At 31.0% G+C, this 15179-nt stretch overlaps 1 protein-coding gene across 1 annotated transcript in view; it reads right to left on the bottom strand.

Annotated features, from left to right (window-relative positions):
• The window catches only part of LOC106681520 (inter-alpha-trypsin inhibitor heavy chain H4), a 34740-nt gene extending 20909 nt beyond the window's left edge, over positions 1–13831 (bottom strand). The window contains exon 1 of the mRNA XM_014421867.3: positions 13740–13831. Within this exon, the coding sequence (XP_014277353.1) occupies positions 13740–13744 (5 nt within the window). The 5' untranslated portion in view covers positions 13745–13831. The remainder of the gene's footprint in view (positions 1–13739) is intronic.
• Positions 13832–15179: the final 1348 nt, after the last annotated feature.

Here is a 15179-nt window from a genome sequence, read left to right as displayed (position 1 = left end):
TTTTATTTTAGTATGTATGTGATCATTTATCAATATTACCTATTGCCCACAACTGTGTGGCAGATTGTAATATCTATCAATAAATAAATCTTATTATTCTTGAACAAAAAGAAGAGAAGAAGTGGTTGTTGCAAGGGTAAGAATAGGACATTCCAAATTAACACACCTCCACTTAATCACAAAAGAGGACCAACCTATATGCCAAACCTGTCAGTCCCCATTATCGATAAAGCATATAATTGAAGAATGCTCATCATTTCGTCAAGCCTTCGAAAATAATAAAATTCCTCGTACAAGAGAATTGGCCCTTAAAGACTCAGCAGAATCCATAAACAAATTAATAAAATTTCTGAAAGAAATTCAACTTTATACTAAAATATAATCCACCAATATCGTGCAGTGTAAGTCTACATTCAACTATCAAATGTCAAAGACAAGAAGATAAATAAAGTAAAAAGGATGTAATAACCTAGATGTTGATCGCCCTGAGTAAAAATCTAATCTAATCTAAATCCTCATCTCCATTGGAAGGAGAGCTTTGTACCCATGCATTTATTGTTGTATAACAGAAACACTTGACAATTTTCACTGGCATTATAATCTTTAGACATCAAAGAAAACATGTGATTCCGTGTGGTTCTGTAGTCATATTTGTGTCCCGGTATAATCGATCGAAATGTTAATTAGATTTCATGCATTTAGCGGGTTGATACCCAGTTTGTCCTAAAATGATTTTTCGGATTCCGCCAGATACTTTCGCTTGCGCACGTATAAACGTATTTTCCTCGGCACACCCATATTTCGAAAACGGCTTGCTCGATTTGGCCTAAATTATAAAGAAAGCTGGCGATTAGTGTAAAGCTCTGTATCAATTTCATCAGATTCCGTCAACTACTTTCGCTTATTCATGTAAAAAAAAACTTGTTTCTGAATACAAATATATTTCCCGTAAATGTTTTTCTCAAATCCCATATCATATATATTTTTGGACTGGATCTGGACTGGCGGCTAATGACGAATCCTCTTACAAGTCTGAAGAGAGGAAACTGCGTGTCGATTCCGACTGTGACAACACGAACACATGCGGTCCAAATTTCTAATCAATTACTACAATAATACCTCTTTGGATTTATAGAGTTACGCTTTGGGGCTTCACTAAAACCATCGAATTCCTCTTGTATCTAATCCTTACAGACATAATTTTTTTAAAAATAAAATTATTGTTTTACAAATAAAGTTGTCCTTAAATAACTCACTGTTCCATGTATAATCGACATAGCCCGAACCAAAAATCACTTTTCCATATTACATTCCCCAACAACCCATCCCCCCCCCCACAGTTTCTAACCTTGCTTCCTATTCCTGATAGTCCTCCAAAGCGCTTGAAAAGAGATGGCCCCGAGATGTTTAATGCATAAATATTATTTGGAGTGCTATTTGATAGTTTCTTCACGAATCTTTCATATGATTATAGTTTTTCATTAATCATTTCTTTGATTATTTGATTGTTTTTGTAACTTAAATACTTTAAAAAACTGACATTGGTTCTTAAACGCAAGCGCCAATGTGACCATAAGATACTGAGAAGTGCGAATTATACACTTAATTTTAGTTAGAGAAGATCAATTGTTTTTTAGCACTCATTTATAAATCCTTCGAAAGACAAACTAATGGTCCTTATAAATAGCCAATATAATAATAATCAACGTTTACAAAAGAAACTTTTTGAAAGCCAATTATTATTTCCAAGACAGTGATGTCATAGTATCACGCTTCAACCTCTCGAGTCGGTTGAATAATCACGTTTATACTCGTACATAGAAGAGGCTGAGCAATCCTAAGGAGCAAATGGTTACGAAGATGTGGGAACAGGACCTTTTTATCCTCATTTCGAGAAGAACTCTCCTAGAGGAATTTAATCCACTCAAGGAATATGAAAATAACCAACATTTTTGTGATATAGTGTTTTATAAGCTATGTCGACAATTTTATTAAGACTTTTCATTTCAAAACAAACCCAAATTGTTCCTCTATATAACTACTAGATATCGATTTATTCCTGGATTTTCATCATGAAATGAAAATAAATCACAAATATTGCCCATATATAACAATGTGAAGCAGCGCGCGCATTAAACAATCAATATTAAATTTTCTATTACTTGAATTTCGTATGTTAGGTTATCTCGAGGTGCGAATAAGGAATATCAACTTTGTTCCTTCCAAGAGTACAACAATTTAACTATATATGACAAAGCCGTGTACCATATGATAAGAATCGGGAGAGATCGGGCACACTCGACTTTCTCTGATTTTCCAGTATAGCCTTCTAATTTGTCTCCTTTGAGCAAAGAACATTTTTAATTATTCATATTTATTTATCTTGTACTACTTTAAGAATTCAAAATGGTTAATTATTTCCAATAAACAAAAGTAAAGTACTTTAGAGGAAAATATTTTTTTAATTCGGCGTTTAGGCATGATAAACTATTTCAACGAAAATATGACCTACCTGATGTAAAAGATCATTTAATTTTTCATTTATAGTCCGATTTTTCGTTTCCGATGTGTCACTCACCATTTTACATGACTTGATAGACGACCAATAGGACTCAGGGGACCTCAAAACGTGCATTTCCGTCGAAAACCCGGATTTGAAATTTTGCTCGATCGCAATAATTCCATATATAGGAAAGTGAAAGTAAAAAATTTTATTGGTTTCATATTGCATCTGTAATCTGTAAGGAAGTTACGTGTTTTATAAAAAAAAACTATAAGTACACATTTTATTTAGAGATAAAAATCTCTTCTAACTGGTCTGCTGTGAACTGTTTGGTAATATGACATCATGTCCTATACCTTCGAGGTGCAGAACTGTTTTAGCATCAGAAGTTGTGCATTATATGTATTAATTGCAATTGATTACTATACCTTCGACCGATTTTGATGGGAGATACATGTATATCAAAAATACACTATACTTTTATTTGGATGAAATAATCTGTTCAAACTGCTCTTCTATAGTTTGAGAAATGTTACATTGTGTCTTCTACATTGTAGGTTCTGATTTAATTTTAATAACAGGTTATTTATAAAAATAGCATGTTTTTAGAAACCAACCCGTTTGGCTTGACAATGGTTTGGGCGTGGTAGGGAAAGTGAAAAACGGTCGGATGATGCAAATAGACTAATTGCTTACGTGTAGGCGAGATGGGTAATTAATATTTATGAGGCTGTGGGAAATTTTTTTAGTGAAAATATCTCTGTAACTTTGGCTTGTAGTAATGTAGTTAATGTTACCGTAGTAGTGTAAGCTACTGCTACTAAAAAAAAATGTAAGTTCGTCTTTTGACGAGCTAGTCATGATGTTGAATAATCCATAATTTGATAAAACCAAAGCAAAAACGAAATCCTTGATTAACTAAATTTATTGGGGAATTCATCACCAGCATTTGGAGAATTATCTTTGTTATACGGAACTACAAAAATTGTAATTATAGTTGAAGAATTATTTTGATAATATAACATAAATAATTTAAAATTATTCGCTGTTTTACATCCATTGTTATATTGGAATTAACCTATTGTTAGTATAAGATCGGCTTTTGTATACAAAACCTTCGCCCACATGGACTTTCCACTTGCGACAGCCATCGCCACGGTAGCCAGAGCGAAAGGATTTGTTAAGGGATCGCTGGTACAAACAACGCCGTAGAGGAGTAAATAACACCGTTTCAGCAGTATGAAGAAAAAAAAAGAAAAGAAATATTTCATGGGATATTGCATCTGAGGCTTGCCTTTGAGAGTGTACTTAAATTTTAATATATTTTTTTGAAATATAAACATAAAATACGTTATGAGGATAACAGTTTATTTTTATTTGGTCGGGATACATCGTTTTAAACTGACTGACAGTAACAAATGGGATTAAGTAAATGTTTGTTACAAGCAAATATATATTTTAAACAAATTAGAATAGAAGATACTATACTCATCTAAATTCTCTCAAGTTGGGCACCAAAATCATGAATAGGTTTTCTATAAAAATATGAGTTTTTTTTCGACGGCTTGGCATTTAATGAACAAACGAATCATCGCATAGAACATAAACACGAATCGAAGCTAACATCACGGAGAATTCAGTTTTCTGCTAAATAACATCATTAATTTTTTAATATCCTTTTGTGAAACCACATAGGACCAATTTTACTAAAAATAACAATTTAATTTCGAGTTCAATATTTAGCCATCATTTTGAAAATCATATCATCTCATAAGATTCATCGAAGATAGAATGATCTATCGAGCAACTATCCAAATAAATAAAATACTATAGTAGCCAACTCGGTCAAAGATGAGTCTTAGACAATTTGTTATGGGTGAATTTGGGAGGTATACCTTAACGTGTTCCATAGACTTGATTGTTCTTGAAAAGCTTCGACACAATATTCCTAAATATAAATTTGACACTCAGGTAAATATTTTATTACGTAACTATTGTTTAGGTTAATTCCAATATAACAATGGATGTAAAACAGCGAATAATTTTAAATTATTTATGTTATATCATCAAAATAATTCTTCAACTATAATTACAAGTTTTGTAGTTCCGTATAACATAGATAATTCTCCAAATGCTGTTGATTAATTCCCCAATAAATTTAGTTAATCGAGGATTTCGTTTTTGCTTTGGTTTTATCAAAATATGGATTATTCAACATCATGACTAGCTCGTCAAAAGACGAACTTACATTTTTTTTTTAGTAGCAGTAGCTTACACTACTACGGTAACATTAACTACATTACTACAAGCCAAAATTACAGAGATATTTTCACTAAAAAAATTTCCTACAGCCTCATAAATATTAATTACCCATCTCGCCTATGAGGTTTTGACCTTTTATAGGTTATTCCATGTCATATTAACATAGTTTTAAACCTTACCATCTCAGATTTTCTCATGAATATTCATGAAACAATTAAATCACATTTCATCTGTTTTCTAAAAATAATACGACCTTAGTGACTGTACTGTGCTGCTCACGATTTTCTTTAATTATAAAAATTGTAACTTTTGTTTTTAATAATAGTTATGTAATAAAATATTTACTTGAGTGTCAAATTTATATTTAGGAATATTGTGTCGAAGCTTTTCAAGAACAATCAAGTCTATGGAACACGTTAAGGTATACCTCCCAAATTCACCCATAACAAATCTAGGTGTGTCCAGGATAATATTTTTCCGCAAGATTATGCGAATGTAATGAATATAATTGATATAGGATCATATACCTTGATATCTAAAATATAAAATGAGAGTTGAAAATTTTGATTCTTGGACAAAAAAAAATTCGACATGCTGCATGAATACAAAGTACTGCCTTGGGTAGTAATGAAGCAAAATGTAAAGTTACCGAATATCAGTTTTGATTCACTCCAATTAAAGTTAATAGAATTTATTTAACTATAACTATACCTTCATAAATTTCTTTAAACTTTTAGACAGATCGGTTGGAAGGTGACAGCATGAATACTTTAATAAAACTTTTTTTATATAGCTGTTTTTCCACTTGGATGGCTATTTCCACAGTTGCTATAATTCATAATCCGTATCTCGTGATTTCTCTTACTTTTAAGGAAGGAAATGAGTCGAGGTTTTCCCAACTGGATCCAGTTGCATAACCTTCGCCAAATTTCTCTTTCCAGTTCATTGTAACTAAAAAATGTACGGAAGTGCGCTTGCGGTGGTGGTAGTGGGTCAGGGGATATTTCCTTAGGTCAGAGTGATGTCCTCCGAGGTCCGTGGTCCGAATATCGAGTGGGGGTCAGGAGTCCAAGCACGTCCAGTGCTCCCTCTTGTCATCTTCACACCAAAGCCGTCCCAGCCGCTATCGGCTTCTTCCCAGATTTCTTTGGTCCTGGCCTCAGGATGTTAAGCAGATGGACTTCATTTTTTTTTTCAAGAATGCTGTGAGTGGGAATTCCAGAAATACAAGAACTGACCTTTAGTTCTCTACATTCAAACCATAAAGTATGATCTGAGATTCCTCTAATGAAATGCTCTTATGGGAATGTAAAGAGGAATGGTCTAACCACTTTTTTTTCTTTATTTATTATTAAATTCATATAATACATACATACATAATGGGTATGATAAATGTATACTAGTATAATATTGCCTTGTGGCATTGTAAGGTTAGTTGCAGGGTCCAATTAAGGTAGTTAAAATCATGTTGCTAACGCCAGTGGATTTTTTGAACGAGGGTCTTACCACTTTTTTTCTTCCCTCCTTTATTGAAAATATATATATAACAATATTAATATATACCTGAGTATATAAACATGTAACTAGTACCCTTCCTTTGCCATATGGCATTATAAGGGTGGGTCTTACCACACAAAGTTAGGTAAGTTAGGTATACTCGATATCTGTTTTATGTAATGGAAAGGGACTCAATAAAAAATAACTAAAGGAATATAAATATATACGAATATTTGTAATATTATTTGTTTTTTTTAATTCCGTTGGCTACGTGATATAACCTTCTTATGGAAGAAATTGCTTGTGGAAGCACAGACTAAAGGTGACTCAACCTCACGTCATGAGAAGTCGCCCCAAGATAGGACAAGACCCCGAAACTAGAACTAGAAACTAGATTAGAATTTTAAATTAAAAAATTATTGTTTTTAATAAATAAACTAAAGATTTTTTGAAATGATTTCCATGGGATGAATTCATCCCATTAACACCAGATTATATAAATAAAGGTAAAAATAAAAGGATACATATTATTTTTTTTTCAAAATTATTTTTAAAAAACACATTATTTCAATATTGATAAAATTAAGAAAAAAATCGATAGAGATTAGAACTTTATAATTTTTTGTTATATGCCCATAGAATCGTGTTATTTACTTTAAAAAAACATAGATAGAAGATTAATATTGATTACAGTTTCAATACACAATTGTGAAATTTGTCCAAAAAGTAACAGTTAACAGAATTATCATAGGATGGTGACATGTTACTGTTGGATCTCAAAGCACCTCCTAACATTTACGGAATTTCTTTTGAACGATATTTATCGAAACACTTTTGATGTAATATTTCCAATAATTGTTTCAAAGAAAAATTATGCCGATTCCGAAAAGATTCTAAAATTGATTGTTTTATAGTGCCTCATAGTGTATTCAAACGTACATTTTACTGTAAATATGACAAATCTTTTATGTTATACCCTAGATCAACATCATTTCCTCCCGCAGACTCGGTAACATTTATAATTAATTATTACTTTTTAATTTATCAAGCCCTTTTGATTCAGTCGTTATATTAACCGATAAAAACAAAACAAAATAAACATAGGTCATGTACGCAATCCAATTATTACAAAGAGAAGTGAAGAAAGGTGTGAGAACCAATCAGAAAGGCCGTAAGCGGAAGGTAGTGCTCCCATTCTGAGCGTGGGAATGTTGGTCAGTCAGCGGGAATATGGAATGTGACTGCTTCATCGGCGGCGTTTGTCGTTCCAATCGACAATATCTTACTTAGTTTGGTATAATCTCAGTCATACATCAACATTTTCAGCAAGAAAAAATATAAATTACAAATTTATTTAATAAAAATAAAGTCTTGATTAAATAAAAAATTGATTCTGAATGTCTGAAAATTCAATTTCTATACCCGGCGAACTCTAAATTTAGTTAATAGATAACCCCTATACACCATTAAAGTCTAGGTAAAATGTGCAACTCAAACGTTGGATTTTATTCAACAAAACAGTCCGCATTGCGAAACGAATGATCAACGATTTAAAAAATAAATTCAACAGACATTATTAATCCGTTTTAAGTTGAAAATGGTTATTGTAAATGAAAAAAAAAAAACTTATGAATAAAACTATTGAAGCATTGAGTTCTGCAATGATTATATATTGGCTTTTAGTCCGATGTGAAATAAAGAATTAGGAATAATGCCATATAAATTCATTCTAAACATTCCATAAAAATAATTAAATATTTGTAAATAACTAATATTCTTTTTTTTTTTTTTTTAATCTCGGTGCTCGTAAATTGTTGTCGAAACAATCATATTCTCAAGTGCAAGTGCCTCTTACATCATTTTTAGCTGAATATATTTCTGAAGAGTGTATCAGCTACGTGAAAGTCCATTTCAGTCCAAGTTCTCCATTGAAACTTGGTTAAAGACCGGTTTTAAAGTATTATAAGAAATACAAAAGCAATATTTGTAATTCAGAAGTACACAATTTTTGCGATATCCAATTTAGTATATACTACAAAAAAAAAAAGAAGATAATAGTTGTAAATTTGAAAAGAGCTTGCGTCATGAGCTTTGTTGTGAATGTGTTCAAGTCAGTGTTAGATGAAAGGTTAGACTCCACTTCGGAAGTGTTGCACCCAAATAAACTTCTTAGGGTATATCTTCTTATAGTTAGACAAGTAACCTCTATATCATTCCTTCCTTCTCCTTCTAGTTGGATGAATTACTTTCTTACCCAAGACCAACATAAAGAACATTGGATGAATTTCTTTTCGATTTGGGTTCTGATTGACTGGGCCCGAAATAGAATACAATTTCCCCAGTTATCCAATCCTAGGCCCAATCTAAAGGGAAACTATCGGCCATTAGAGCCGGAGGGTAGCTGTGTAACTTGCAGCCTACCGTGACCGCGGCGTAACCTCAGCTTTTTATTGTTGCCGAACCGCTCTTTTGGATCGTAGATCGATTTCATCCCTTTGCTTCTTATCCCTTCTGCTCTATAAATTTAATGAAACCATTTATAATTATCTTTAATAATCACCTTTTTATTCCTTTGATTATCACCTCATCATTTTGACTATATAATTTTTAATAAACTATGTTTTATTATATAGTTTATTTGAAGTTGTATTGCTGTGTAACATCATCTTTTATTTTTTAATTCCATAATTGTACATGCATACGAAGTTCTCCTCTTCAATTATTTTTGTACTGTAGAGGCAATATTTCTTTTCTTTGCCTATCCTGCTTTGGATGATTCAACTAACCCCGGCACTCTCCATTCCAAATAAATTCATTGCTGAATATGGTCATCCCCGATTACTTCTAATTTACTTTCCATTCTTGCAGGAGTTTTTTGAGCAAACCATAAAGGTTTGAGATCCAGGATAGTTTTATTTTTATTCATCATGATTATATGAACCTTGCTTCCATGATTTTTTACGAACATCCAAGACTTAATTTGATTCAGGATAGACAAGAATATGTTTTCATTTACTACTACTGTGTTAACTAATATTGTTATTTATTTCTAATCCAGAGCAACCACTCCTCTCGGTCCCTGTTTAACAGCTTCATTTGGTTTGAGGGTTTTATCCTTGCTTACCTCCGATCTCCTGTACACATTCCTGATATCCAACTCTAGGACGTCGTCATGGTATCATTCCACTTTGAATAAAAACAAATGTTTTATTTAATATTCTTATGATATTTATAATACAAATATATTTGATTTACACGATTCTGAATGATCCGTTTTCATCACACAGTTGTATTATTTTTAGGAAATAATACAATTCTATGCAGTCTAGTTTGTATTGATATAAATTGAATGAAATTAAGATTCTATTGCCTAAATATTGTTCAACTTTTTATAGATGCTGCATTATTTAGTGTAAAAAAAAATCAAGCAATAGCTATCGAATAAAGCTATAGAAAAAAAGAATATGAAATCGATCGTTTAAGTAGCGTTCAACCATTAAAGGCTGGAAATTGGATTGAAGCGAAATAGCCCAGATCAAAATCGGTTATTGGAGTGATCATTGTGACCACAGACCGGTAAAATACAATATTAATTGAAGCGACTGATCATTATAGGCTCAATGGCTTAAAAAGATGATGTCACAATGTTTTTATTTAGCCATTCATCCAAATAATATTTCTTTCTTCTTTCATCTCATCAGCCATGGATTGGCCTTTTTTATTTTTTATTTGGTTACCGGAGGGTATGATGTAATCCGGGCTTAGTAGCGGATTTTTCCTCAGATTTCATTAAAGCTTTACCAACTTCACTGATTGGTTAAACTGAAACTGCGCGCCACTTTATGAAAAATGTAAATCTTAATTTAGAAAATAATTTGCTTGATGCAATCATTAGGGTGGTTATCAAACAACGTTTCATTTCCATTTTAAAACAAAGTTTATTTTTAGTGTATAATAACCGTTCACTACTAAATATTAAAAATGAATTACAACTCGTTGTAGTAGTTGTAAAATATTAATTTATAAATTCAACTCCTGTTTTATTTCTAACAAATATTTGGCTAAATATTGATCGCATCAGTCTGCTATCGGAAACACTTGGCATTTCATCTAAGGTCGGCGGCTAAGTAACTAACAATGATTCGGGGATGGTTATGAGAATTTGACGTTTAAAAGCTTGCTTACCCTAGTTATATCGGAGGATATTCAAAAACAATAGTATATAGTACTATTGTATAGTTATATCGTAAAAAATATTAATTGAAAGCAATTTTGAATATAACAACCTGTAATATGAACATAATAGGTTGATTGCCTACAGTTAAACTCCTTCCCTCTCCTACGTCAGAAATGACCGATGGTTGTAAACAAAAAATAAATTATTTTGTATTATCAACTTTTCATTTATTTTTTTAATAACTCGATGGATTTGGTAACAACATACTGTTCTTGGTGTTAAAAGCTAGAACAAAATACGCAACCAGTTTTTGAAACTAAATGTCCTGTGTATTGGTAGAAATTTATGTTTCGGTCCAAAAGTAACAACTTAACCATAGAAATGGTCTATTATTGAAATGTTATAACTGATGTATATTATTTACTTGAGTATAATATTTTTAGCGCTTATTAAATTATATTATGAAACTGAATTACCAGTAATTTATATAATTAGATATGTTTTAAATAAAAATTAATTCGCGAATCTTCTCGAGAACACGGTTATCAGACCAAAAAAGTAATCTTATTTGTAAAATAGATGAAAGATTATGATTATTTTTTAATAAACTATTGCCTCTGGCCAATTCCTTAAACCACATTTCTAATTTTTTTTTTTGTATTTTTTTATAAAATATTTGTTTTCATTAAAATTATTGTCCGAAATATGTCCGGAGGTTTCCTTGTCCGTTATTCCTAATACTCATGATAAGAAAACAGAGAAAATATGAACTCTCAAAGAAACGTTCGTCAATGATAAATTAGCATAACATTATTAGCTATTTTTTTTTTTACATATAGGTACATATTTTTTTAAATATGTAAACAATGAATTTTGAACTTGATGTTAAAAACCAGACCTAAGTGGTTGTTTAAGCCGCGACAGGCCATTTCAAGAACATCCACATTCCTGAAGAGAAGAATTCGCCTTAGCAACATTACAGATTAGATACGGAGCTCTGACTCACTCTCCTACAGTTACTGAAGATCACGCTCAAAAAATTCATTTTTCATTTGAAGAAACTCTTTTGTTTCGTACGGTGTTAATTAGAGAGTGAGTAGGGAGTTGATGGTTACTCACTCACCTTTGTACTATTGCAATACTTTTTTTTTAATATTTGATAGATTTATTTATTGATAGATATTACAATCTGCCACACAGTTGGGGGCAATAGGTAATAGTGATGAATGATCTCATACATACTAAAATAAAAAAAATAAAATAAATAAATAAAAAATAAAATAAAATTAAAAAAAAAAATCTCTTAAAATATTGCAATACTAGTTTTTAAGTTCTCGTGAAAAACATGGCCGCTTAAGTTTTTTTTTTTAGTTTTTTTTTTATAAAAGAAAACATATCCCAAAAAATAATAACTGACCGCAGAGAGTATGATGGGAATTTACAAGTAATTACATTATATTTACCTGTACACTTTAATAGAAATAAATTAAATGATCGCATCTTGAATTCTTAAAAGGACTTGCTGAGTTTGAGTCAGTTTGAGAATCATACTGGCGTAAGACCTCAATCCATCACATAGAGAAAACTGTGTTTCAAATTTTTAGAAAAGTTAAAAACAAATAAAAATATTATAACTCTCTTTACAATATTTTATTTTCTCGTTTTCCCTTCAACTATTTACCTGTTTACTAGATAATCAACCGAAACTTACGTGCTTTACTCCCTCGTTAATATTTTTCTCCTCCCTCATGGCGCATGCCGAATTTCACAGGTGAGGAATTGAATTAAACCTTCGCCCCTTGCAAGAGGAGACATTCGTACGTCATTTGGTCGTCTTATATCAAACATTGATAATTTTGTCGTTTGGCCACTATGATTGTTAAAGAATAAAACATTAACAACATTATGAGCTCAGAACCGAGGGATAGAACGAAGCGTATATGGGGACTATTGGCTAAAGTTTGGTGTAATAGGCATACGTTTTGACGGAGTTCAGTGGAGAGAGTAATAATAAGCAAGAATTATTGATGGTATCAACACGAATTTTCGGATTTCTAAGGCCTCATTTATACCTTAATAAAGTCATTGTAGATTTATTAATTTGTCTAATATAACCGGTATATTTTATAACCACCCAACTAACCGAATGTTAGTAAGGAGACATATACTTCTAATGGTGTCTTAAAATCTCTTTTCACATGAAATTCCCTGTTAATAAATCATAGGACAAATTAGCTAGAGTTAGGTAAATCAATCAGTACTGATGGACTAAGGAGTATGCTGATATATTTGGATATTTTATTTTATGAAACACTGCTATTGGTAATTTCTAATAATAATTAAAAAGAATAATGCGTCGCATAAGTTGTGATAGCCCATAAGTTCAAATTATTCCACAATACGATTTTTAAACTTAAAAAATCATCAAAATCAAAGGATCATCGTAGAAATATTTCCTCTCAACCATCCCTTATTTAGAATATTTTCTGAATTCTAGAATTATTTCAAGATTTCTCTATTTCGAAGCGTTAATTTTTATTTATTTTTTCCAGGAATAAGGATTCCAGGCTAAAAGTTCTATTCAAAGGCTATATAGCTAAACTATTCAGATTAAAATTTTATTTAGGAATTGCTGATATTAATTTATTTTTCAGAACTTAAAGCAGGTAAGGTCGAGTGCTATGGCTGAGAATATTATTTAAATAGTTAACTGGTAGCTCGTAGACTTGAAATTATTATACACAAACGCTTCGCGTTTATGCAGTTAAATATAATCATAATTTCATAGTTAAAAATACAATATATTTTTTAATAGACGAAAATATTTTAGTGGGACCGAATTTTTTTTCAAATTAAATATTATTTTTATGCATTTTCTTATGATCCAGGAAGACCAACCTAACCATTTTTCTACACTTAAAAATGGTCACAATGATTCGTGCGATTTTCTGTGATTGATTCTAATTGGTTTGTTGTAAGTTAACACTTGAACTCTATAGAAATAAATATAGTATCAATACATTACTTTTAAATAGTGACAAAAATCATTAAAAAGTATTCCTCATATATAGTTATGAATTAATATATCCACGATTGAGTATAATTTTATATATCCACCACTACATTATTTTCGATTGATGTAGTTACATACTATCGGAAATTTTCTTCGCTAACTAATATAAAGGTTTTTAGTTTTTTATCAATTAGTAGCAGTAAATATTTTTGATATATATAATGTTATATGTTATATTAATATAGCATGTGATGATTAGGATCACAGTTAATTATACCATCCCTCACCTCATATCGACGGCTCCTAAAGACGTAGCCTGGAGGAAGTCTGTACTGCGCCGCTGGAGTGGAAGACTGGAAGACACAGGACACTGCGGACTGGAGCCATTCCTCAAGAGGTACCGGTATATTATACCTCCCCCACCAGCACAGCCCCTCTCTCTGTACCTCGGCTATGGATCGTCTTTGGAAAATTATGTGATTTGTCAAAGAACTTTACTTAAATTTCATATAAACAAATGAAATTACTTTTGACTAATCGTATTGCAAGATGCCCTATTTAAATTATGCCTATTATAATTTCTTCCAGATGATATTACGTTACCTGAGATTCAAGAAGTATCCATTCTAAGAAAAGAATCTGGTGCCTTGCACACATCAAATAACTTTAACTTAGGACCCTAATTATAGTTTAAATTAATCCTCGATCGTTTCAGAACGGTAATTTCGATATTATTCATTGAGGCAATACTTTCTTTATTCTGTACTAAAATATTAAATATAACATTTACAATATGCTCTTCAACTGAATGCTATATCGTTTACAGAATCAATATAGAAACTTTTAAGAATGATTTTATTGAGTTGTTCTTTCAAACGAAATAATCATACATTGGTTAAGTAAAATAAAAAAAACTAACTATTTAATTATTTTGGTGTTAAAAAACTTCATACTGGCGAGATAGGAAAAAATACTTCGCCCGCACAGTCATATTAGAACTGATAATTAATGCATTTCTTATTATTCTACATTACGTTCTACAAGTTTATATGTTAAGTATTAGTTGTAACGCTAATCTTCAATTGTTTGTATGTGTGATTGCAGAGTTTGTGATGCAGTAGTAGGGTCATTGTTTGCAGACATGTATCATCAGCATATGTTGTTATAGCTGTGTTAGGGAGGTTGGGATCCGTATACTTGTAATAAATATCCATGCTAGCTTCCATATATATATATATATATACTTTTTTATTATTTTATTTGTTTTTATCTCTTTTTCTTATTTCGTGTAAATAATTGTTGTTGTTAAATTTAACAAAATGTAGCCAGACAAATGCTATTCATACTGTTATTCTTATAAAGTAAGTTCCCCAGAATTCAGATTGATTTTTCATTCATTAAAAAATAGAAAAAATTTAGAATTTTGCATTTTTTTTTTTTTGGTCACATTTTGTTATATTCTCTTATTGTTTAAAACTATCAACATAATATTTTTCGGTAAATTGATACCATAGAATTTATTTTATGATTTTTGAAAAAAAAGAAAGAAAGAAAACCGAAATAGTGGTTCAATAAGGTGGATTTGACTAGCTTGTATTTTTCTAGATTTTTAGTATATAAAAAAAATACCAACAGCATACAGAAAAAAATTAAACCCTGTATTTGTTGGAATTAGTTTGACCTTACTCATATTTTTTCAGTGACTTTTCCACTACTGTTTGTTCAGT

The sequence above is a fragment of the Halyomorpha halys genome, unplaced genomic scaffold (assembly GCF_000696795.3).
Source record: "Halyomorpha halys isolate HHAL.00 unplaced genomic scaffold, Hhal_1.1 Scaffold343.1, whole genome shotgun sequence".
Lineage (NCBI taxonomy): Eukaryota > Metazoa > Arthropoda > Insecta > Hemiptera > Pentatomidae > Halyomorpha > Halyomorpha halys.
Note: the sequence above shows the minus strand (reverse complement) of the source record. Positions and strands in the feature narration are given on the sequence as shown.